The sequence below is a fragment of the Macaca fascicularis genome, chromosome 11 (genome assembly GCF_037993035.2).
Source record: "Macaca fascicularis isolate 582-1 chromosome 11, T2T-MFA8v1.1".
NCBI lineage: Eukaryota > Metazoa > Chordata > Mammalia > Primates > Cercopithecidae > Macaca > Macaca fascicularis.
In genome coordinates this window covers 111,268,383-111,291,786 of record NC_088385.1, presented here as the reverse complement: position 1 = coordinate 111,291,786, position 23,404 = coordinate 111,268,383, and the positions used below count along the sequence as shown (strand labels likewise).

The 23,404-nt window shown below is 40.4% G+C and overlaps 1 protein-coding gene across 24 annotated transcripts in view; it reads right to left on the bottom strand.

Moving 5' to 3' along the window:
* Positions 1-2,695: 2,695 nt before the first annotated feature.
* The window catches only part of TXNRD1 (thioredoxin reductase 1), a 184,685-nt gene continuing 163,976 nt past the window's right edge, over positions 2,696-23,404 (bottom strand). For 20 of the 24 annotated variants that reach the window (XR_012420555.1, XM_045365819.3, XM_074007649.1 and 17 more), the window contains 4 exons: positions 21,935-22,042; positions 18,974-19,069; positions 13,723-13,857; positions 2,696-4,633 (listed from right to left, as the gene is read on the bottom strand). Coding sequence is in view for 23 of the 24 variants with exons in the window: in XM_045365819.3 (XP_045221754.1) it covers positions 4,571-4,633; positions 13,723-13,857; positions 18,974-19,069; positions 21,935-22,042 (402 nt within the window). In the remaining variant the exon portion in view is untranslated. The remainder of the gene's footprint in view (positions 4,634-13,722; positions 13,858-18,973; positions 19,070-21,934; positions 22,043-23,404) is intronic. The other 4 variants (XM_045365820.3, XM_074007653.1, XM_074007655.1 and 1 more) reach the window with 2 other exon arrangements.

Below are 23,404 nucleotides of genomic sequence, written 5' to 3'. Positions count from 1 at the left end.
AATGTTTAATAGAAGACGTGATTTACCCCACTAAAAGGCTAGATGTGACATATGACAGAATTTTAAGCCAGCAGCTATAAATGTAGCATCTATGTGTATATTTAAAAAATCAAATATTGGGAAAAAAACAAATATTGAGGAAGAGCTCTGGCCTTAAACAAATCTTACCTGAAATCCAACCAGAAAGCCAGTTGATGATCTTTTAGCAATTTAAATTCATTGTATGAAAAAAAGTATGAATGCTAAATGAATCCAATGACAAAAAGGGCACTTTTTTTGGGGGGGGAAACTACCAAATAAAGTGGTTTTCTTAAAACATGTAAAAAAAAATTTCAAATCATTTTCGAAATGTTTGATATGCGGATCTTCACTGTTTTCCAAAGTGACTGAATAATTTACATCCCCACCAGCAATAATAATAAGTGTTCCAGTTGCTCCACATCTTTGCCAACACTGGATACTGGCACTCTTAGAATCTGCCATACACTGGGTACATCAGGGCTCTCCAAAGAAACAGAACCAATGGATTTTATACAAATGTGTGTATATAAAATATGGAAAGAGATTTTTAGGAGGGATTGGCTCATGGAGCCTGAAAAGTCCACAGTCCCATCTGCAGGCTGGAGGCCCAGGAAAGTGAATCATGGAGTTTCAGTCCAAACCTGAAGGCCTGAGACCAGGGAGCCAAGGGTGCAAGTCCTAGTCTGAGTCTAATGTCCCAAGAGCCAGAGCAGCAAGGTCTGAGGGCAGGAGAAGATAGATGTCCAAGCTCAAGGGCAAAGAACAAATTCACCCTTCTGCCTTTTGTTTGATTTGGGCCTCAAGGATTGGACAATGCCTACCCACACTGGTGAGGGTGACCCTCTTTACGGTCTCCTGATTCAAATCAATGTTAATCTCTTCCAGAAACACCCTCACAGACACACCCAAGACTATTTTACCAGCTATCTGGGTACACATAAAATTAACCATCCGGGCTGGGGACAGTGGCTCATGTCTGTAATCCCAGCACTTTGGGAAGCCAAGGCAGGGTGATCACTTGAGCCCAGGAGTTCAAGACCAGCCTGGGCAACAGAGCAAAAAACCCCATCTCCACAGAAACTTAAAAAATTAGCTGGGCATGGTGGTGCATGCCTGTAGTCCCAGCTACCTGGGAGGCTGAGGTAGGAGGGTGGCTTGAGTCCTGGAGGTTGGAGGCTGCAGTGAGCTGTCTTCGCGCCACTGCACTCCAGCCTGGGAGACAGAACAAGACCCTGTCTCAAAGAAAAAAAAAGTAGCCACTCACAGTGGGTATAAAATGGTCTCTCACTGCAGCTTGATTTGCATTTCACTGCAGTTTAATTTGCATTTCCCCTCACTAGTGAGGCTGACCATTTTACGGTTTAGGACCTTTCTACTTTCATTAATATTTAAATCAATGGTTCCTGACATAACAGGAAGAAATTAAAAGGCTTTCTATATGGCCATCTCTGATAGGTATGGCTCTGCCTGTCAATCCAATTACATCAATCTTCTAAGTGCCTCTGTAGTGCCAGACCTTGTGCTAGAAGCTGTGGGGCACATGGAGGTAAAGAACCCTCATTATCTAGTGGTGGTGACAGATAGACCAGATAGACACACTAGACTCCATGCAGAGTAATTCAAAATGCTCTAGAGACAATACAGAGTACCCTGGGAGTACAGGTAGAGAACCAGCTGGAAGTTACATAGAGCAGGTGACCTTTGAGGGAGGTTAGGAGTAGTTATGTGGGGACATAGAGCAGGTGTAGCCAGAACAGGCAAAGGAAAGCGCAGGCCAGAGCTGCAGGCAACAGTTCCAGGGTCTGGCAGGGGACTATGGGTCTAGTTACAAGCCTTGGGAAAACCTCAAAGGCTTGAGACAGGGAAGTTCAGGCAATAAAAGCCGGCTCTAGTGTGGAAGTAAACTGGCAGTGGAAAGTCCAGTTAGGAAAGTGTTAGAACATCTCAAGACAAGGTATTTATTAAGCATGCAGCCAGCATTGCTTGATGGCATGTGAAAATGTGAAGTCCCAGGAATTGATACAGCAGACCTAAAAGCTTCCATTTGTCAGAGATGAATGGGAGGCTGCACTGGGTAACTAAGGTTAGGCCTTTGAAGTCACAGACCCAACTCTGGCCTCAAAAACGTGATGCATTATTAACTGGCTGTGTAATCCTAAGAAAGTGACTCATACTTCTAAGCCTGTTTCTCCATCTATAAATGGGTACAAAAGCACCTTCTCTAAAAGGATTGTTGTAAGGATTACATCACCCAGGGTGTGTCAAGCACAGCGCCTGCATGCGTCGCAGTAAACACTCTTTAGCTGTTATTATTAGCACACAGCAACTACTTACCACAGAAAGGAAGTACAAACTGAGAAGGTTTTTGGTAAAGATTACATAAAAGAGGAGTTTCTGCTTAAAAAGTGATACCTAAGAAGATTAAGTGCATGTGAATGTAATATCTGAACATGGTAATCAACATTTCTGTAAACATTTATTGACCATCTACGTGCCTGATACTGCCAGAAGATGGGAAATGGCAAGGAACTCATCAGTCTATCTATACTCAAATCAGCATAGCATCATTGGAGCCTACTCAGCAGCTAGTTCTTCAACACAATGTCAGAGATCTACTCAATACTCTTGGAAAGACTCCCAAGACCATCATTCAGTAAGAAGGCACACATGTGGATATTATTAACGCCTTTTAATGTTTCACATTGTTTTGTATTTTTCAGAAGATTTGTAACAAAAATACATGGAACTTAGTATATATTTCAAAAAAATGGGTAAATACAGAATCTGAACAAGACAAGTCTATAAGATATAATCCTTCTTGTGGGGATAGAACATTCCACTCCACTAAGAAAAGAGAATCACAACATGATTAGGCTTGACTATCTCATACTGCCTACTGTGCTAATTTCAGACTGGTGGACTTGGAGGAAAAAAACAAATTAAAAATAAATAAATAAAACTGAATATGGTCAACTGCCTCAATTGCCCTCTCCTTTTCCCATTTCCTATTTCTTCGTAGAGCCAGATGAGATGAGGACGTGAGGCAGAGCCCTGGGGGGACAGTCAGGGGCTCTGCTGCCTAAATGCTAGGCAGATGCACGGGTTCCCTGAGGTGGCCCAGAAATGTACTTGGAAACAACCACTCAGTGCTGTAACTGAGAAATACAAGTAGACAGAGGAGCAGGAATGAAAAAGGAGCTTCAAGAACTGCTGGCAGGAGGCCTGATGTCCACAGCACGTGTTCAAAACTCAACTTACAGTTAGAAAAGACAGCTGAAATAGAATCCTCAGCCAGTATATTGACAAACACATAACTGAGGCATTAATACCTCTTTATAATAACGCAAGTTGGAATGCTAACAAAGCATAAACACTTCTGCAAAAATTCCACAAGGCACAGTTGTTCATTCAACAGAAAAAGTCAAAACCACTTGGTTTTTAAATAAAAATCCTTCACATCCACCTGTGTTCAAAATAATAATAATAACTTATGATATTAATAACTTCCTTTAAAAAGCAATTACCACAAAAGATTTAAATCATAAGCATGAAAAGACTTATTTTCCTACTAATGTAGTCTTAGAAAGGAATAGATACCTAACACCATTATATGTTGTGTTTTTAGCATAAAAGGTAAAGCTACCGGAAAAACTTTTAAACAAGTTACGTGTTTTCCATTGCAAATGATCTCAGCTTGCTTAGACCAACACACAATAAACTAAAGACAGAAAGATATGTACTGTTTCTCCCCCATTTCTGGTGTATGTCTGCCTCCATGACAAATAATAGTGAGAATCATACTGTACTACCAAATGCCAGGCAATGGCTGGCCAGGTAGCCATTTCTCTTCCTAAACAGACCTTAAAATAATAATCATCCGTGATGTAGCACACAGAGGCAAATTTGGCTAGAGTCGATCGCAGATGTAGTTGTTTTGGGCATATATGAGAGAAGAAACTGCTGAGCAGGTCAGTAAAGAACAGTCCATTTCAGCGGCAGGACAGTTCTCTTTCCTGGGACAAGCCTACAAAGCCTCCAAGGGAGCCAAACTATCCCTCTTCCATGCAACAAGACACCTTGTATGGATACTCTAGTCATGACTTACTTTTGGACAAAAATCAACTGCTAACGTTTTTCATCTCTAATATCATTAACACCATGGAGAAAAAAGAAAAAAAATCAACATTAGAAAACTTGACAACGAGAATAAGAAAATCCACAAGGAAAAGTCATGCTAAAACTGATTTGACAGTTGTTCCATCACCGCCTACCCCATGGGCTTGAGACTGGTGACTTCATGGATGCATCCCTTTGATGCCCTGCCAAATGTCAGCTTCAAGTCTGTCAGTGACCCCAGTGTGATGCTGCCTGCCTTCTATTCACCAACTCCTATCCAAAAGATCCAAGGGGGCCTTGGGCGGTGGTAAGCACAGGACATGCGGGTGCCGAGAGCCCAAGAACCCTCTAGAAAACTTCGCCTTGGATTTGGGCACGGAAACGAGTCAGTGGTTTGGAGTCTTGGCAACAGCATCCACACTGGGGCTTAACCTCAGCAGCCAGCCTGGAGGATGCTTGCCCCAGAGCGCTTGGTCACAGACAATGTTGTGAATACCTGCAGGGGAAGAGAAAGCACAACATCTTCAGATGCCTGAGCAAATTAGGTAACAGGGAATAGTTCAGATAACGCCATACGCATTAAAACCGTCTTAGGGGACTACCAAAATGAATAAAACAGAGAAGTAGTATGATCGAGGATATTTTCTATTTCTCCAGAGAATAAAAAGGGGAAGACATTTTAAAACCAAGGTGAAAGAGAAAAAAAATTTAGGTTATATCTATTAATTTTGTTAGCATGGGGATGATTAAAACAAATCAGGTACCCCCAGTTGCTTGTCAACCCTCTAAAAGAAATTCACCATAGAATATTTTGGATATAAACAAGGGTATAAAGTGCCCAGTTAGAGCCCCATGTGTGCCACCCTGATGGCCTTTTCCTCCTTTCCCTCCACCGAGTTGTTGCTTATCATTCCTAGGTATTTCTTCCTGCATTCTCTTGTGTTTTTTTAAGAAGCTTTACCTGCAAATGGCAAGATGTTGTACATTCCTCTGTTACCCTGCTTTTTTGTATCCCATATGGATACAAATAGCTAATTCTTCCATTTTTTCACTGAATAGAGTTCGATTCAATCACTACAGTATAGAACAACACATACAGTCTAGTATATATAGTGTATATTGTAGTATTTAATTATTCAACTAGTGAATATGAAGCACACATTCGGGCTCCTTCTGCTGGCCATCCAAGCTGTTGCCAATGTGCTCTTTGCAATACAATGCTGTGACATTCCAGCGCATCTCCTTGCACACAGAGCTGAAGTAAAACTGCTGGGTCAGAGGGCAGGTGAAACTTTGGCTTGACTAGATTTTCAAGGTACCTGAACCAACCTATACTCTCATTTGCAGTGACTAACAAGTTCTCCTTGTTTCATATCCTTGCAAACATTTGTGTGACTTGACAGTTTTGGACAATTTTTACTTGTTACTGCTCAAGATTGCCTGTACATAAAAACAAAAATACTTGTGAATAAGGGTGAAGGCAATTTTGTGTAAGGGAGGAACAATACTGAGAAAAATCTTGTCTGTTTTAGCTTCAGAGGGTGACAAAGCCTTTACTTCTCAAAAAAATCCAGACCAAATACTAATGGCCAGTATCTTAAAAAGTTTTATAATACAAATGCATCAGAAAATATGGATAATTCATACCCCCCCAAAAAAACAATCATTATAAAAAGAAAGAGGCTCATTGTTGTTAGCAAAGATGTGCTAAAATCCTTGAAATAATTATCCTTTTTTTTTTTTTTTTTTGGAGGCAGAGTCTCACTCTGTCACCCAGGCTGGAGTGCAGTGGCACAATCTTGGCTCACTGCAACCTCTGCCTCCTAGGTCCAAGCAATTCTCCTGCCTCAGTCTCGAGTAGCTGAGATTACAGGTGCCTGCCACCATGCCCGGATAATTTTTGGATTTTTAGTAGACACAGGGTTTCACCACGTTGACCAGGCTGGTCTCAAACTCCTGACCTCAGGTGATCCACCCGCCTCGGCCTCCCAAAGTGCTGAGATTACAGGCATGAGCCACTGTGCTGGGCCAATAGTTATCCTTTTCATACTCATTATAGAAAAAACATTGACACTGAATTTTGCAACATTTTAATTAGCACTCTTATATGCAATGCTGGTGACATTGTAAACTAGTACAACTTCTTTGGAAAAGCAATAGAATTATTTTGTTTAAAAAAATGTATGAGTACAAGATGAGGACTGGGAAACAATACATGATCATAAAAATAGCTGTGTTAGAAAGGGGTATTAAGGGCGATTCAAACGTGCTTTCTTTTCCATTTTTAAAATGAGGAAAAGAATAGAGAGCCAAAGAAGACATTTAAACAAATTCCAGGCTTATCAATTTGCAAGCCTGGGTTCCATTTCTCAGAAACTGATTTAGAAATAGAACTTGTAGGAGATTTGGATACAAAACTAAATCCACCAAAATGAGCTCTTATCTGCTTTTTCTTATACTGATGTTGTTCTTATGTTAAAAAGATAGAGGAAGCCAAACTGCCATCAATGATCAGTCTAAATAAAAAACTGGCCAGGCACCGTGGCTCACGCCTGCAATCCCAGCACTTTGGGAGGCCAAGGCAGGAGGATTGCTTGAGCCCAGGAGTTTGAGACCAGTCTGGGCAACATAATGCAACCCTGTCTCTCTCAAATATATATATATATAAGCTGGGAACAGTGGCATGTGCCTGTAGTCCCAGCTACTCAGGAGACTGAGGCAGGAACATTGCTTGAACTTGAAAGGTCAAGGCTGCAGTGAGCTATCACACCACTGCACTCCAGTCTAGGTGACAAGAACCTGTCTCAAATAAATGAAAAAACCTGCTGAGGTCAACTTTGACAGATTTCATTCGTACACAACTGTTTTAGAATTTTTATAAAAACATGTATTTTTAAAAAATGAGCAGAAGGGACAGCCTCCGTGCCCTTCCATCTCAACACACAGGACTCGTACAAGGGTCAGGAACCGCTGGAAGCTTTCCACCTCACATACTCGTGTCTGTCCCCGCCACTTCTAGCCACAGAAGGCTCCCTCACTTTAGACTGGGATTATACTGACTATTAATTGAAAACAAAAAACATCAAAACTTTTAATATTTGACACTAAAATTCATTTTAAGACATTACAAAGAAGTATTTTCAAATGCTTTCCGCTTGAACTATTGTTTTTCTCCTCTACAAGTGAATTTGATTTGTTGAAATTACTACTCAAAATTATGTGTAATCCGTTTCCTACTCAATGACTGCGGCTCAGGCGTTCAGAATAAATGACCACCAACCCCATCTCACACTGAATAAGGCAAATGCATTGCTAATACCCCAGGCGCTGAGAATCCCTCTCACAGGACTTCAGTCAAAACAAGAGTAGCCTCTCCTCTTACAGCAATTCCAGAATTCTAGCAATTCCCTTTGGAAATTACTTTGCTAAGGAATTTGTCAACTTTTGTAAGTAATTACTCCTCAGAGTCAAAGATTGCTCTCGACTGCCCAGGATTTTTACCAAAGTGAGTCACTGTGCCAGCCTACCACAGCTGGCCGTGGAGCTGTGGCTATTTTTGAGCACTCAGTTTAAAGCAGTACTCAGGACTGGTTTAAAAATTATTATTATTTCTAATTAATCCACTGGACTAACACTTGTGAAATTCACTGACAATGTACTGGGGAAATGAAATTTTAAAAGGCATGTAAAATTAAAACACCATGTTTATTATTAGATCAGTCACTGTCAAATTATTGCTAAAATTTCTAAACTTTCTTCTTCGTTTCTATCCTTCTCTCATTATGGACTAATAAACATTCTGTGGACCACATCTGAACAGCATTCCCTACAGGATATGTCTGGATGATAAAAACAGTGGGTCCAGTAGCAAATCCAATTACTATCCAACTCAGAACTCAGCATTTGGCAGAGAAAAGAGTTCCTTCTATGAACCCCTAATACCAAGTTTCACTCTTCCTAGATCAAGAAGCTTTAAAAAAACAAACAAACAAACAAAAACTTCCCTGGGATAAATGCCCAGTAAGGAGTGGGATTGCTGGATCATATGGTAGCTCTACTTGTAGTTTTTTGAGGAACCTCCATACTGTTGTCCACAGTGACTGTGCTAACTTACTCACAGAAGTAAAAAGAACAGAGATTACTAAAGGCTGGGAAGGGTTGGGAGAAGCAGATAGGGAGAGATTTGTTAAAGGATATAAAATTATAGCCAGATAGAAGGAATATGTTCTATAGCATCTTAGGATAACTACGGTTAAACAATAATGCATACTTTCAAATAGCTAGAAGAAAGGATATGGAATGTTCTCAACACAAAGAAATGGTCAGTGTTTGAGATGATAGGCTAATTACCCTAATCTGATCACTATAAACTCTGTGTTTCAAAATATCACTATGTACCCCATAAATATGTACAATTATTGTGTCAGTTAAAAATAATTTTTTAAAATGTCCATAACTAGGAGTTTTAAGTCTTTGGTTTTTCAAAATCCAGTATCAAAGCAAGCAGTTCATAACCAGGGTTTTAAAAAAAAAAAAAAAAATCACTGGAGCTTTTTCACAATATATATCCCTCTCCAACCCCCATTAAAAATACTGTTATGACGACCTTTCAGTCCAGCCACATCTTTTCCCCTTCCAAGTCGCAGCCACATCTTCTATAATATCCTGGGGAAAAAAGCAGCTAACAGGTGCAGCTATTCAGCATCTATTAAATGCCAGGAACTCTCCTACACACTTTACAGATTGCATTTTAATCAACCCTACAGTTAGATATTCTCTTATTTTGTTTTATTTATTTATTTATTTTTTTTTTTCAGACAGAGTCTCGCTCCAGGCTGGAAGGCAGTGTCGTAATCTCGGCTCACTGCAACCTCCACCTCCCAGATTCAAGCAATTCTCATGCCTTAGCCTCCCGAGTAGATGGGACTACAGGTACGTACAGGTACCGCACCAGGCCATTTTTGTATTTTTAGTAGAGACAAGGTTTTGCCGTATTGCCCAGGCTGGTCTCGAACTCCTGATCTCAGATGATTTGCCCACCTTGGCCTCCTAAAGTGCTGGGATTACAGGTGTGAGCCACTGAGACAGGCCATTTTACTCCTTTTTTTTTTTTTTTTTTTGGAGACAGGGTCTCGCTGTAGCCCAGGCTGGAGAGAAGTGGCATGATCTTGGCTCAGTACAACCTCTGCCTCCTGGGTTCAAGTGATTCTTGTGCCTCACGTCTCCCACGCAGCTGGGATTATAGGCATATGCCACCATGCACAGTTAATTTTTTGTTATTTTGGTAGAGATGGGGTTTCGCTATGTGGTCAGTCTGGTCTCAAACTCTGGGCTTCAAGTGATCCACTCGCCGCAGGCTCCCAAAGTGCTGGGATTATAGGAGTCAGCCACCACGCCTGGACTCTTATTTTATTTAATGTGGAAACCAAGCTTCTGAAAACCTGGGTGGTATGGCCAGTTCTCACTGAGAGGAATTTGCTGAGTGAGATTACAACCCAGGTCTGTGTGTCTCCACTACATCTGTGCTGCCACCAAGAATCAGTTCCATTTTAAATTCTATGCCAAATATGGTAGGACAGTCTGTGGAGATGCAGTATCACCTGCACAGCGTGGTGCTTTGGGGTCTGGACTGCCTGGGTTTGAATCCCAGCTCGGCCATGATCAGGCTGGGTAACCATGGGCAAGTTACTCAACCTCTTCGTCCTTGGTTTCCTCGTCTGTCAAACAGATATACTACCCCATCCACCGCATGGGGTGCTCATAAGGACTAAGTTAGTCAACAGGCAGGGACACAGTACTCAGCACACAGCAGGCCCTCATACACATTAGTGGTCTCATCATCGCTGTCACGAGTCTGCTCTTGCTATTACCTCCTGTTGCAGGACACAAACCTGAGTGGTCTTCAGCTCTCCCTCTTCCCATTCCCAGCCAGTTGGCAAGTACTATCAACTCTACCCTCAAATACAACAGTGTCACTCCATTTCCACTGCCACACCTCCGGCCACTATCATCTCCTCTCATCTACCTCACCAGCCACATAACTGGATCTGCCACTCCACTTGCCCGCTCAGTCCAGCTTCCATGGTGTAGCTGGAGGAATGTTTCTGAACAATGTACCTGACCATGTTACTCCCTGCTTTAGACCTTTTGGCTGAATCACAATGCCCCAAAGGCAGTCAAAATACCCTTCCTTAGTTTACAAGACCATCACTTACCCAGCTGTTTCTCTAGCATATATATATATATATAAATAAAATAAATATATATATATATACACACACACACACACTTTTTAACTCTCTAAGTTCTTTAAGTTATGGCAATATTGAGAGTCTTCTTCAGTTCCTTGAATGAGCCATCCTTTTTCCCACCCAGGCCTTTTGTACAGTGTTCTCTCACTAGCTAATGTCCACACATTCTTCCAGTCTTAGGTAAGAACTCCCTCCAGAATCATCCTGCCCCAACATCCTGTGATATTGTGAAATGATGAGAAATACATATTTGCTCTTCCATCCTGTCCCTGATTCCTGGCATGGGAGCTTCAAAAACCCAGGAATTTCCTGAGTGACACTAGTGAGATGAGCATTTTTTGCTATTCATAATGAGCCCCTTTCAACCACACCTGAGCTTATGCTAATGATGTGACTCTTGGTGGGGCCCTAGATAGCTTCAAGATGGCGGCTGGTTGCCAGAGGAACCAACCATGTCATCAGAGGTAGAATTTTTAGCCCCAGTTCTGATCCTCTACATATGAGGAAGGAGCAGGAGATTGGGTACTTACGAATGGTCAATGATTAATCAATCATGCCTACATAATGGGACCTCTAGAAATACCTAAATGAGGGGTTTGGAGAACTTCCAGGTTGGTGAATATCGAGGTGCTGGGAAGGTGCCACACCTAGAGAGGACATGGAAGCTCTGTTGTCCCCTGCCTCCCCACAACCATCTTGCCCTGTGTATCTCTTCCAATTGGCTGTTCCTGAGTTGCAACCTTTATAATAAACAAGTAAATATAAGTAAAGTTTATTCCTGAGTTCTGTGAGCCATGCTAGCAATTTATCGTGGGAACCCCTTGACTTTATAGCTGGTAGGTCAGAAGTATAGGAGTCCTGGGCTTGACACTGGCCTCTGCAGTGGTGGCAGTCTTATGGGAATGAGCCCTTGTAGGATCTGATGCTAACTCCAGGCAGCTGGTATCAGAATTGAGTTATGTTATAGGTCACCCAGCTGGTGTCTAGAAAGCTGGAGAACTGGTTGTTCGTGTGAGCAAAACCCCCACACATCTGGGGTCAGAAGTGCTCTGTGAGTAAAAAAAACAAATCACAAGAATCCCTGAGCCAAAGACCACAAAGGTGGCACCCCGGTGCCTCCAGCACTTTAGATCTACCCTGATCCTAGGATCCGTCAGACAGAACTGTTAACTGGCACATCACCCAGCTGTCTCCTCTCCTCCTAAGCTTAGCCAAATCCCTGCTGCATCCCCAGTGTCCAGCACGGCACTGTGCACACAGCTTGACAAGTGTGTTCACAGAGTGCGATTTCACCCAATTTTTTATCTTGTTAATCAGTCAATAGCTTGGGGAAAACAAAAATATCAGAGTCCTATCAAAGCATCAGAAAATTCAGCCTCTGAGCTTCAACAACATAAGAGGACCAACAGATGGAGATGCACAGCCCCAAATGTGCCAGGCATACTAAGGAGAACAGGCCTTTGGCTGACCTCCCCACAGCCATGGGCTTTAGGAGACGTCCTGCATCCTCACTGCATCCTTCTGCCCAGCTGGCAGTCACCCTGCCAGATGCTGCTGTGCACACTGCTGCTGGATTGCAGCACAACAGCCTCCTGAGGGGGTCAGAGGCCAGCACACAGCAATCTTTCTTTCAACAAGCCCACTGAGAGCTGAATTCAGACAAAAAATTAGACACTCATATACAAAAGACAATAAAATTGTCTTTTCTTTCATCCCTATCAAAAATGGTTATTGAAGCTTGTGAGTATTTTGAAACAGCATCTACATTTTTAAATATACTCACTATTGTAGGTTGAATTGTGTTCCCATAACCCCAAAAGGCATGATCAAGTCCTAACCCCCAGTATTTGTGAATCTGGAAATAGGGTCTTTGCAGATGTAATCAAGTGAAAATGAGATCATGTTGGATTAGAGTGGACCCCAATCCAATGACTGGAGTTTCTTTATAAGAAAGAGGAGGGAAATTTGGACACAGACACACAGGGGATAAGGCTATGTGAAGAGGGAGGCAGAGATTAAAGTGATACATCTGCAAGCTAAGGAACGCCAAGGATTGCCATTGCTACCAGAAGGCAAAGGAAGAGGCAAGGGAGGATTCTTCCCTAGTGCCTTTGGAGGGAGCTTGGCCCTGCTGACACCTTGAGTTTGGACTTCTAGCCTCCAGAACTGAGAGAGAGAAAATGTCTGCTATTTTTAAGCCACCCAGTTTGTGGTACTTTGTAACAGTAGCCCTGGGAAACTAATGTACTCAAGAAAGCAAAGTTAATTGGCTCCTTCCCAGCACAGGCAGTTTGAGTCATTACACTAAATAAAAGATCTATCACACATTAAGGGCATTAATCAAGACTTCAGTTTTTAAATTTTTTGAAGCTTAATTCTATTTCCATCACAAAAACAGAAGCTTTCTATAAATGAAAGAAATAAATGATGCTCTAATCTCTCAACATGTTAATATTTTAGGCTTATATCCCAGCCAGGTGCCTATTAATAGAGGAGGATTCTTGATCACAGAGAAGACAAAGCAAAAGAAAGCTAAAACGTTTTTCCAGGTCTTAAAGCTGACATTCCACATACTTAGCAATGAGTTCAGTTGTACAAAGGCAATCATGAACAGAGAGAACAACCAGTCATGGAGCTGCTGAATGAAATCTAGCAAGAACGTGCATGCGTGTGTGCGTGCGTGTTTGCAAGTGCAATGTACACCCTGGAAGCCACTGGTTACAACAGATAATCGCTGCAATTTTCAACTCCATATATAAGCTGGTATAGTATGACATGCCTCCTCCCACATCTTCCCAAGTTCTCCAATATAAACACATTTTTGGCTTACCATTCCTATGCAGTTAGGTATTACAATATTTAACTCTTGGATGATAACTGGCAGGGAAAAAACACTGACACCCAGAGGCCTAGATTGGTCAATTTCTAGTTCTACTGTCATTTGATCTTTGGAAAGCATCATTTTCAAATCTCATTCCCTGATACTGTAAGCTGAAGAGGCAGACAGTATCAATTAGCCTCAAGATAGCTGTGGAATAACTAAGATTGAAGCTCTTCCATTATTAACTGATTGCCATGAAAATAATTTAGAAGATATGATAAATAAAATATTTAAGGCACAGCTCTATAACTCACTCTCATAATTTTTACCACTTAATGACATGACAGAAGCCTCCAGCTCATACCATGAGCAATCAATATTGAAAGATGAAAACTAATTTTTAGAGACAAGGCCCTCTTTTGAGGAATCATTATCAAACTCAGGATCCTAGATCTGCCACGTATAAGCTGGGTGGTGTGCATTTTTTAAACTGTAGAAGTATAGATGACCCACCTCTGCACAGACAGGGTGGATTCCAATTGTGCTGTCCAGCTGCTTTTTGGTCAGTCCACATTTGAGTGCAGCTGCGAAGCCTTGTGTAACTTCTCCAGCATTTGGACCCAGTACGTGAAAGCCCACAACACGTTCCTAAGGTAAAAAAAAAAAACAACAATAATGCAACTAAGCTGACTTTTCTCCCCTTCTCTTCCTACACAGCCTTAGAGCATTTCTCCAGTCTATTTCTTAAAAATGCAACTCAAAAATGAGCAGAGACTTTTTTTTTTTGAGATGGAGTATCGCTCTTGTTGCCCAGGCAGGAGTGCAATGGCAATGGTGTGATCTCCGCTCACTGCAACCTCCGCCTCCTGGATTCAAGCGATTCTCCTGCCTCAGCCTCAGCTGGGACCCTATAGGCACACACCACCACGCTCGCCTAATTTTTTTGTATTTTTAGTAGAGGTGGGTTTTGCCATGTTGGCCATGCTGGTCTCGAGCGCCTGATCTCAGGTGATCCACCCCCCTCGGCCTCCCAAAGTGCTGGGATTACAGGTGTGAGCCACCGCAACTGGAAAAACGGCCAGAGACTTTAATGACTGCTACTAGCCGCTATTTAGCCTAAAGACTCCCCAACATGAACCAAAACAGAGAGTATGATGTTCACTTCAGGCAGGAATGAAGGGACAAGAAACAGCTACAAGTGATTACTCATTTTATGAGAAAAAATACAAAAGGCAAAGATGCCTACAGGTCTTTAATCACCAAAATGTTCTGGAAAATATTACCAAAGGGGCAGGGTGTCCTCACGTCCTGTATTTGATTATCTCAGCTCCACAGACACTATCTGTAATAGCTGGGACCCTTGACAGTAGTCAATGAAATTAAAAAGTCATTTTGACTGGGCAGAATAGCTCAAGCCTGTGATCCCAGCACTTTGGGAGGCTGAGGCAGGAGAATCACCTGAGGCCAGGCATTCAAGACCAGCCTGGCAACATAGGGAGACTCTGTCTGTACAAAAAAATAATAATAATAAATAAAAATTAGCTGGGCACGGTGGCTCACGTCTGTAGTCCCAGATACTTGGGAGGCTGAGGTGGGAGAAATGCTTGAGCCCAGGAGGTGGAGGCAGCAGTGAGCTATGATCACACCACTGTACTCCATCGTGGGTGACAAAGACTCTGCCTCTAAAAAATAAAATAAAAATAAAAATTTAAAAGTAATTTAAAATAAGGTTTTGAGGATAAATAAATAGCACAAGATCATTGAAGTCTGAAAACATTTTTTGTTTTGTTTTTGATAGAGATGGGGTTTTGCCATGCTGCCTAGGCTGGTCCTGAACTTTTAAGCTTAAGCAGTTCACCCACCTCAGCCTCCCAAAGTGCTGGGATTATAGGCGTGAGCCACGGTGCCTGGCAAAGTCTGAAAACATTTTTAAAAGCAAAAGAAAAATGTCTGGCACTCTAAAATACCTGTGTAGAAATTATTTTGGATAAATTAGAAATGTCAAACTCTGGCTGCCTCTGCCAAAAGCAGAGAAATCTGATGCACTCTACTGTCAAGCTGACAGATTTTCAGCACCGACTCAGACTAGACTATCTAGTCTAATCTCATCATAACAGATGAGGCAACTCAGGCTGTGGGGTACAGAGCTTGTCTAAGGTTCCATCACTCCCTGGAAACAATCAGGAGGTTGTTCTGCTGACAAAGGACTGTAATATATGGCATATTGTACTCTTACACATATTCACCCTGACAATTCAGGGTTTATGGTATGAATAAAGTGTATCTGCAGGAGGAACTACTAAAAAGCACTTAAAATAGATTTCCATGTAATAATGTGGAAAGGGTCTCAAAAAATAATGAGATTATTAAAAAGTTGCAGAGCTCTACATAATGAGGATGCCACCTGCAATTAAACCACGAACACTGTATGTTTGTTTATGCATTCATAAATAGGTGGCAAACATAAGAACATAAGCATGAGACCCTACAACTTCAAAAGTTTTACCTTTTGAAGTGAAGGAAGACAGAAGACTGCACAGGAATAAGATAATAGTTAATAGCATGGTATATACATTGTGTGAGAATAAATGTACAGATCTGCCCTTACCTAGGTAAACGATTTGAGCACAATTATTTAACTTCCAAACGCTTCAGTTTCCTCATCTATAAAAATGGGAAAACAACAGCACATATACCTCACAGGATTATGTAAGGATTAAATAAATTAATACCTGTAGAGCTCTATAGTGCCTGGTATATAGTAAGTGCTCAATAAATACAAGCTGTTATAAACTGCGTATATGATGGTTTATCTCTTGTAAGAAAAAAGCCCTGAAACAAATACAGCAAAAATGTTAATGTTTCTTGACTTTGGATGGTGAGTACCTTCTTCATCTTTATTATAAATGTTTTATGTTAAAAAAAAAAAAAAATAGCAGAGAACAAAAGCCAGCAGTTAATAAACATTTGTACGATTTAGAGTCAAGGACATTTAGACGCTGAAGTCAAGTGACTGACTCAAAATGAATAAAGCACGCCCCAGGGATAGTCAAGTTCTACAAGCTTTCCCCTCAGATTGGTCATGACAAAAGAGCAGTAACAAATACTCATCTTCTCTATTACTATCTTTATCTATGAAAATAACCTAAAACACTGTCACCCTCCTTATGACCTCAACTACTGACAGGTTTATTGGTAGGAAAATTATTTTCCACATTATTCTAGCAATGCCATTTGAACAAATGTAACATTGGAAAAAGAGCAAAATGCATATGATTAAAATGGATTTACTTGGTAGGAAGGAGACCTTCAAGGTTTCACTGACTGCTATGAGCAACTGAAGTCTCAGTGAGACAGGGGCAGTTAATATACTGCAGATGAGAACGGCTGACATTTTCTCCTTTTGTCTGCAGTAAAAGTGATATCTAAAGTATACTCATATAAACTTTTAAGAAAATTTGCCTGAAAAGGAAAAGAAAACTGCCAGGCACGGTGGCTCACGCCTGTCATCCCAGCCCTTTGGGAGGCCGAGGCATGAGGATCATGAGGTCAGGATATCAAGACCACCTTGGCCAACATGGTGAAACTCTGTCTCTACCAAAAAACAAAAATACAAAAATTAGCTGGGCGTGGTGGTGCGTGCCTGTAATCCCAGCTACTCAGGAGGCTGAGGCAGGAGAATCGCTTGACCCAGGGAGTCAGAGGTTGCAATGAGCCAAGATCGCGCCACAGCACTCCAGCCTGGCAACATAATGAGACTCCATCTCAAATAAAAAAACAAAGAGAAGAAAAAGAAAACTATATATACAATTGTTTTTTATGTTAGCTATGTAGCTCTTTATGGGTTATCCTAGTATATTCATTTGAATCTTTTTTGCAGAGGATTCAGGAATTTTTCTAAAACCCTTGGTTCTACCAAAAAACCAACCTGTAACTGTCCTACTGCCTAAAGCAGTAGTTTCCAAATAGGATACATGGCTTAATTATATTCAAATTTCAAGATTAAAACAATTATCAGAGTTTACTAGGCTTTTAACATATAGGTTCTTTAACATCATTTATACTTTTACTGAGGTCATTTCTTTAAAAAGTGTCAGCTAAGTTAAAAAGATCAGTTTTCTTAAGAGTCAATATACTACTTAAAGAGAATGTGTGTATATGCATACCTATGTCCCAGGTTACAATGTGTGGCAGCAGTCAAAAAACTTTAAAAATAGGAATTATCGCCGGGCGCGGTGGCTCAAGCCTGTAATCCCAGCACTTTGGGAGGCCGAGACGGGCAGATCACGAAGTCAGGAGATCGAGACCATCCTGGCTAACCCGGTGAAACCCCGTCTCTACTAAAAATACAAAAAACTAGCCGGGAGGCGGAGTTTTTTGAACCCGGGAGGCGGAGCTTGCAGTGAGCTGAGATCCGGCCACTGCACTCCAGTCTGGGCGGCAGAGCGAGACTCCGTCTCAAAAAATAAAAAATAAAAAATAAAAATAAAAATAGGAATTATCCAATCCCTCATTTCATACATATGGAAAAAAACCCTGTGAGGTATAGAGTTTGCTCACAGGCTTTCACAGGTGTCTGCTAAAAAAAGTAATAGGCCGGGCACAGTGGCTCATGCCTATAATCCCAGCACTTTGAGAGACCAAGGCAGGCAGATCACCTGAGGTCAGGAGACTGAGACCAGCCTGGCCAACATGGTGAAACCCCATCTCTACTAAAAATACAAAATAACTGGGCGTGGTGGTGGGTGCCTGTAATCCCAGCTACTTGTGAGGCTGAGGCAGGAGAATCGCTTGAACCTGGGAGGCAGAGGTTGCAGCGAACCGAGATCCCACCACTGCAGTCCAGCCCAGGCAACAGAGTGAGACTCCGTCTCAAAAAAAAAAAAAGAAGTACTGTAATGTATTGCATATTGTACTCTTACACATATTCACCCTGACAATTGGGGGTTTATGGTATGAATAAAGTATATCTGTGGGAAGAACTACTAAGAAGCACTTAAAATACCTTAGATTTACATGTAAGAACACCAGACTATGTGTTACATGTAGCAGCAGGCAATCAAATCTTAGAACTCAATTAAGGGCTCTTTCTCAGTAGTGCCAGCTGCTGAGGATCAAATGTGCGTTGCTCCTGTTCTTTTTTGTTATTAATTATATTTAGATAGTCTATGACTTTATTGTTCCTCTTCTATAAACACAAACACAGACAGTTCTCAAGTTGTGCCTTTGGTTCCTTCACTCAGTAAGTTTTGGCTGCCTGTTGACTAAGTGCAGGGCTCTGTGCCAGTGAAGATGATGAGGGAGCAGGCAGTACAGCCAAGGTCCTTGCCGGCTGCTGATACCTATTACCTGAGACAACTGGCAGGCGAAATACTGAAGGAATGCCATCTGCACCATGTGACCAACTAAGCTATATATTAAAAACTAAAGCCGGGTGCGGTGGCTCACACGTGTAATTCCAGCACTTTGGAAGGCCGAGGCAGGTGGATTACAAGGTCAAGTGTTCAAAACCAGCCTGGCCAACATGGTGAAACCCTGTCTCTACTAAAAAAATACAAAAATTAGCCGGTGTGGTGGTGCGAGTCTGTAATCCCAGTTAGTCGGGAGGCTGAGGCAGGGGAATCGCTTGAACCTGAGAGGCAGAGATTGCAGTGAGCCAAGACAGCGCCATTGCACTCCAGACTGGGTGACAGAGCAAGACTCCATCTTAAAAAAAAAGAAAAACTAAATAAAATAATTGGAAAGGATTGAGAATTGCACTTACATTGTCTTTAGTATTACAGATTATTTTTGCATAACATTTGTTGTTATCTCTTGATGGAATCGTCCATTCCAATGGCCAAAAGTAACTATGGTAAACCTAAAAAGATACAATAGCAAAATTTAGACCCATTATTTTAAACAGTAAGTCTCTCAAACATACATGGTGCAAGACAGTGGAGACTCTTTAGTAAGTAGACTTTCATTAATAAAATTCATGGAATAGGAATCTGGTCAAAAGGTAAATGACTTTAAACTCCTTGCTGTCAAGCACTTTTGCTATAAACTCAGCCTTTAATTATGTATCTCAACCTCAAAAGAGTACACCCTAACTAATAACAAAAAAGAATGAGAGAATGACAGAAATAAGCCATTTAATTACCTGCTGTCTTACACTGAAAACACACACATATACAGACCTCAATACTATCTTGTTACCCAATGTGAATGACAACTTGGGCAAAAAACAAGTAAGGTGCCAGGATCAATTATGGTAATTATCTAGTTCTCTTGCTAAATGCTTCCAAAAGGCATTTCCTCCTTTGGCATTATTCACTAAAAGCAGTGAAGGAAGGAGACAGGGAAGGAATGAAGGAAGGAGGAAGGCGGGGAGGAAAGAAGGTTGGAAGGACAGCATCCTTACTGATGTAATTCCTGGTTGACTAAATGGATTTTTTTTCTCCTCCAGCTGCTAGCCTCAGTTCAAAACATGATTCGCTACCTTTTATGACCAAATTGACTACGAAGACATAAGAAGTGTTCTTCCATGTTGTGATAAATTATATAATTTTAAAAATAAACATGGGTTACAAAATTTAATGTACAGTATCACAGTATCACAATTATGTAGGAAAAAATTAAAGGAATCATCCCCCAATTGCTAACAATTGCTGTGTTACAGATATAAGTCCATGAGTAATTGTTTCCTCTTTCCCTTACATTTTTCAAAGTTTCTTCAACTCAAACACATTATACTTCTATAACAAAAAAGCAAATTAAAAAACTTAAATATTGTCTATCAAGAAATATGAAATATATATGAAAAATTTCCAATTTTAATTATATATGTATGTCATGTATATACACACTCATATAGGAAATCTATCTTCAAAAAATAATCTGAGAAACAATGAATTATAAAGATGTTTGTGATTCTATTTATAATAATGAAAAACTGTAAATAACCTAATCAAAGAATGGCTTAACAAATTATAGCACCCCTTAAAAGAAGAATTCCCCTTTTTTTAAAAAATGGAGATTTTAGAGAATTAAAGATAGGAAATGTTCATGACATAACATTACCATTAAACTTGGACCTAAAACTGTAACTTCATCAAACTTTGAAAAAAATTAAGACATACATACCCACACAAAAATCACATATACATATATACATACATACATAAAATATTAAAAACGCATCAAAATATTAAGAGAAAAAGAAACTGGAAGGAAATACACAAATATATTAATAGCAGTTATCTCTTCATGAATTAAAATTTCCTTTTTGATATTTTCCTAATTTCAAAACTTCCTCTTTTTTTTTTTTTGAGACGGAGTTTTGTTCTTGTTGCCCAGGCTGGAGTGCAATGGCCCAATCTTGACTCACCACAACCTCTGCCTCTCGGGTTCAAGCGATTCTCCTGCCTCAGCTTCCCAAGTAGCTGGGATTACAGGCATGCAACACCACACCTGGCTAATTTTGTATTTTTAGTAGCGATGGGGTTTCTCCATGTTGGTCAGGCTGGTCTCGAAATCCCGGCCTCAGGTGATCCACCCACCTCGGCCTCCCAAAGTGCTGGGATTACAGGCGTGAGCCACCATGCCCAGCCAGATACACTTTTTTTTTTTTTTGGAGACAGGGTCTTTCTCACTCTATCGCCCAGGCTGGAGTGCAGTGACGCGATCTCGGCTCACTGCAAACTCCACCTCCTGGGTTCGTGCTATTCTCCAGACTCAGCCTCCCGAGTAGCTGGGACTACAGGTGCGCGCCACCAGGCCTGGCTAATTTCTTTTTGTATTTTTAGTAGAGACAGGGTTTCACCTTGTTAGCCAGGATGGTCTGAATCTCCTGACCTTGTGATCTGCCTGCCTTGGCCTCCCAAAGTGCTAGGATTACAGGCGTGAGCCGCCGCGCCTGGCCTCAGATATACTATTCTTATAATCAGAAAAAAATGTTAATATTGTGTTACTAATAGACCAACATATTACATGCTACTACCAATGCATGTAATAAAGATTATTAAGAGATTTAAAATAGGCTTTTATATAAAAAAAAAATGGACTTATTCACAAACCTGGTCTTTCAGAAGGTTTTATTGGAAATTGTCCCCAAAATGATTTAAAATAGCAGTTCTTCTGGGTGGCATTATTTGTGTATATAGAAATAGTGTATTTCACGTGCATTTTCCTTGACTCCATGATAAAACGTGAGCAGAAAAGTTAGTACAAATTAGAGGGTAATGCTAGAAACAAATAGTACTAATGGTCAGAGCAGTGGAAATGTTAGTTTTTATTTTTTCTTTTCATTTTCCTATAATTAATCATGAGAAATCAATAAATGTGATTTTAAAAATTAAAAGGAAATATGATTGGGCCAACTGACAGAATTAGAAAATGAAAGTTAAATCAGATAAAAATTATTACACCAATACTAAATTTCCTAAAAGTAACACTATGGTTACATAAGAAAATGCCCTTATTCACAGAAATACACAATAAAGTATTTAGGGGTAAAGGAGCATTCAGCTTACTCTCAAATGATTCACAGAAACACACACACACAGAGAATGAGAAACTACTAAAAGTGTATAAAATAAATTGGCACAATGTTAGTAATATATGAATCTGGATAATGGGTATATGAAAATTCTTTGTACTATTTTTCAACTCTTCTGTATATGTTAAAATTCTGAAGAAAAAAAAGTAGTGATATAACATAGGAGAAAAGAGGAAAACAACTCACCTCAATATTTTCTTCCCCAAACTTCTCCACAGCTTTCTCCTCAGAAAGGCCACAAGCACCATATTCCAAAGGAGTAAATACAGTGGTTGGAACATTTTCATAGTCACACTGTTTAAAAATGGAGGTAAGGAGTTATAATAGGCAAAGTTCTAACTTAAAAAAAGAAAGGTACACTTCAAAAAAGTTCAAAATTGACAAAGGAAATAAAAGTAATAAATTGCTACCAAAAGTATGTGGTCTCAATCCCAGATATTCTACTACATTGAGAACCATTAACTTATTTGAAAAGTTTAGCAGAAGTGTGAAGTCTAGTAAGACTATGAGAAAAAGATTCATGCAGCTTCTCTATCCATCAAATAACTGATGTTATCAACAATGACACACTTTCTTTCCCCTTAATAAAGCAACCAAAAATAATACTGGTGTACCCAAATCTGATAGTCTTGTATTATCAGTGATAAAAAATTAAAAGACTTCTTTAAAACATCAATTAGGTAATACATATTAACAGCCATAAAACATTTTATCCTTTTGGCCCAATAATCCCACCTATAGAAATCTATAGTAAGATTATAGATATAATTTAACATATAGATGATATATTACTATATTTTACTATAATATACAATACTAACATAGTAATAGTCTGATATACAGAAAAGGCTACATGTATTAATTGAACACTGCTATAGTACTCAATAGTGGGAATGTTGGAGTAGCTTAAAAATCCCAATTAGGGCCGGCCATGGTGGCTCACGCCTGCAATCCCAGCACTTTGGGAAGCTGAGGCGGGTGGATCACCTGAGATCAGGAGTTCGAGACCAGCCTGGCCAACATGGTGAAATGCCATCTCTACTAAAAATAACAAAAATTAGCTGGGCATGGTGGCAGGCGCCTGTAATCCCAGCTACTTGGGAGGCTGAGGCAGGAGAATCGCTTGAACCTGGGAGGTGGAGGTTGCAGTGAGCCGAGAATGCACCATTGCACTTCAGCCTGGGGGACAAGAGCGAGACTTCATCTCAAAAAAAAAAAAAAAAAAAAATTCCAATTAGAAAGTGATTCTATAGTTCATACTCTTAATGTAAAACTGCACTATGCAACCATTAAAATGGTAAAGAAGACCATGGGGGAAAAAAGGTTAACTCTTAGGACTATTTTCAAAGCATACTGTACGATGTTAATAGGTACAGAGGACAAGAGGATTCCATAGTCAAATGAACTTGTAAAGAGCTGGATTAAGCAAATAAATGAGTTCCTCTGTCAGGTTTCTCAGAACCTTTAATATGCTGCTGTGAACTGTGAAAAAATATATTATGTAAATGCCAAGGGTTTATAATGCCATCTGGTAAAAGCCTAGCAGTTATACACAGAGGTGATCCAAAGTAACATTCTGCATTTAAAATAAGAGAAGTGAAATTCTCACTCTCTAAAACAGGGAGATAAAATCTTTAAAACATGCTCGCTTCTAGA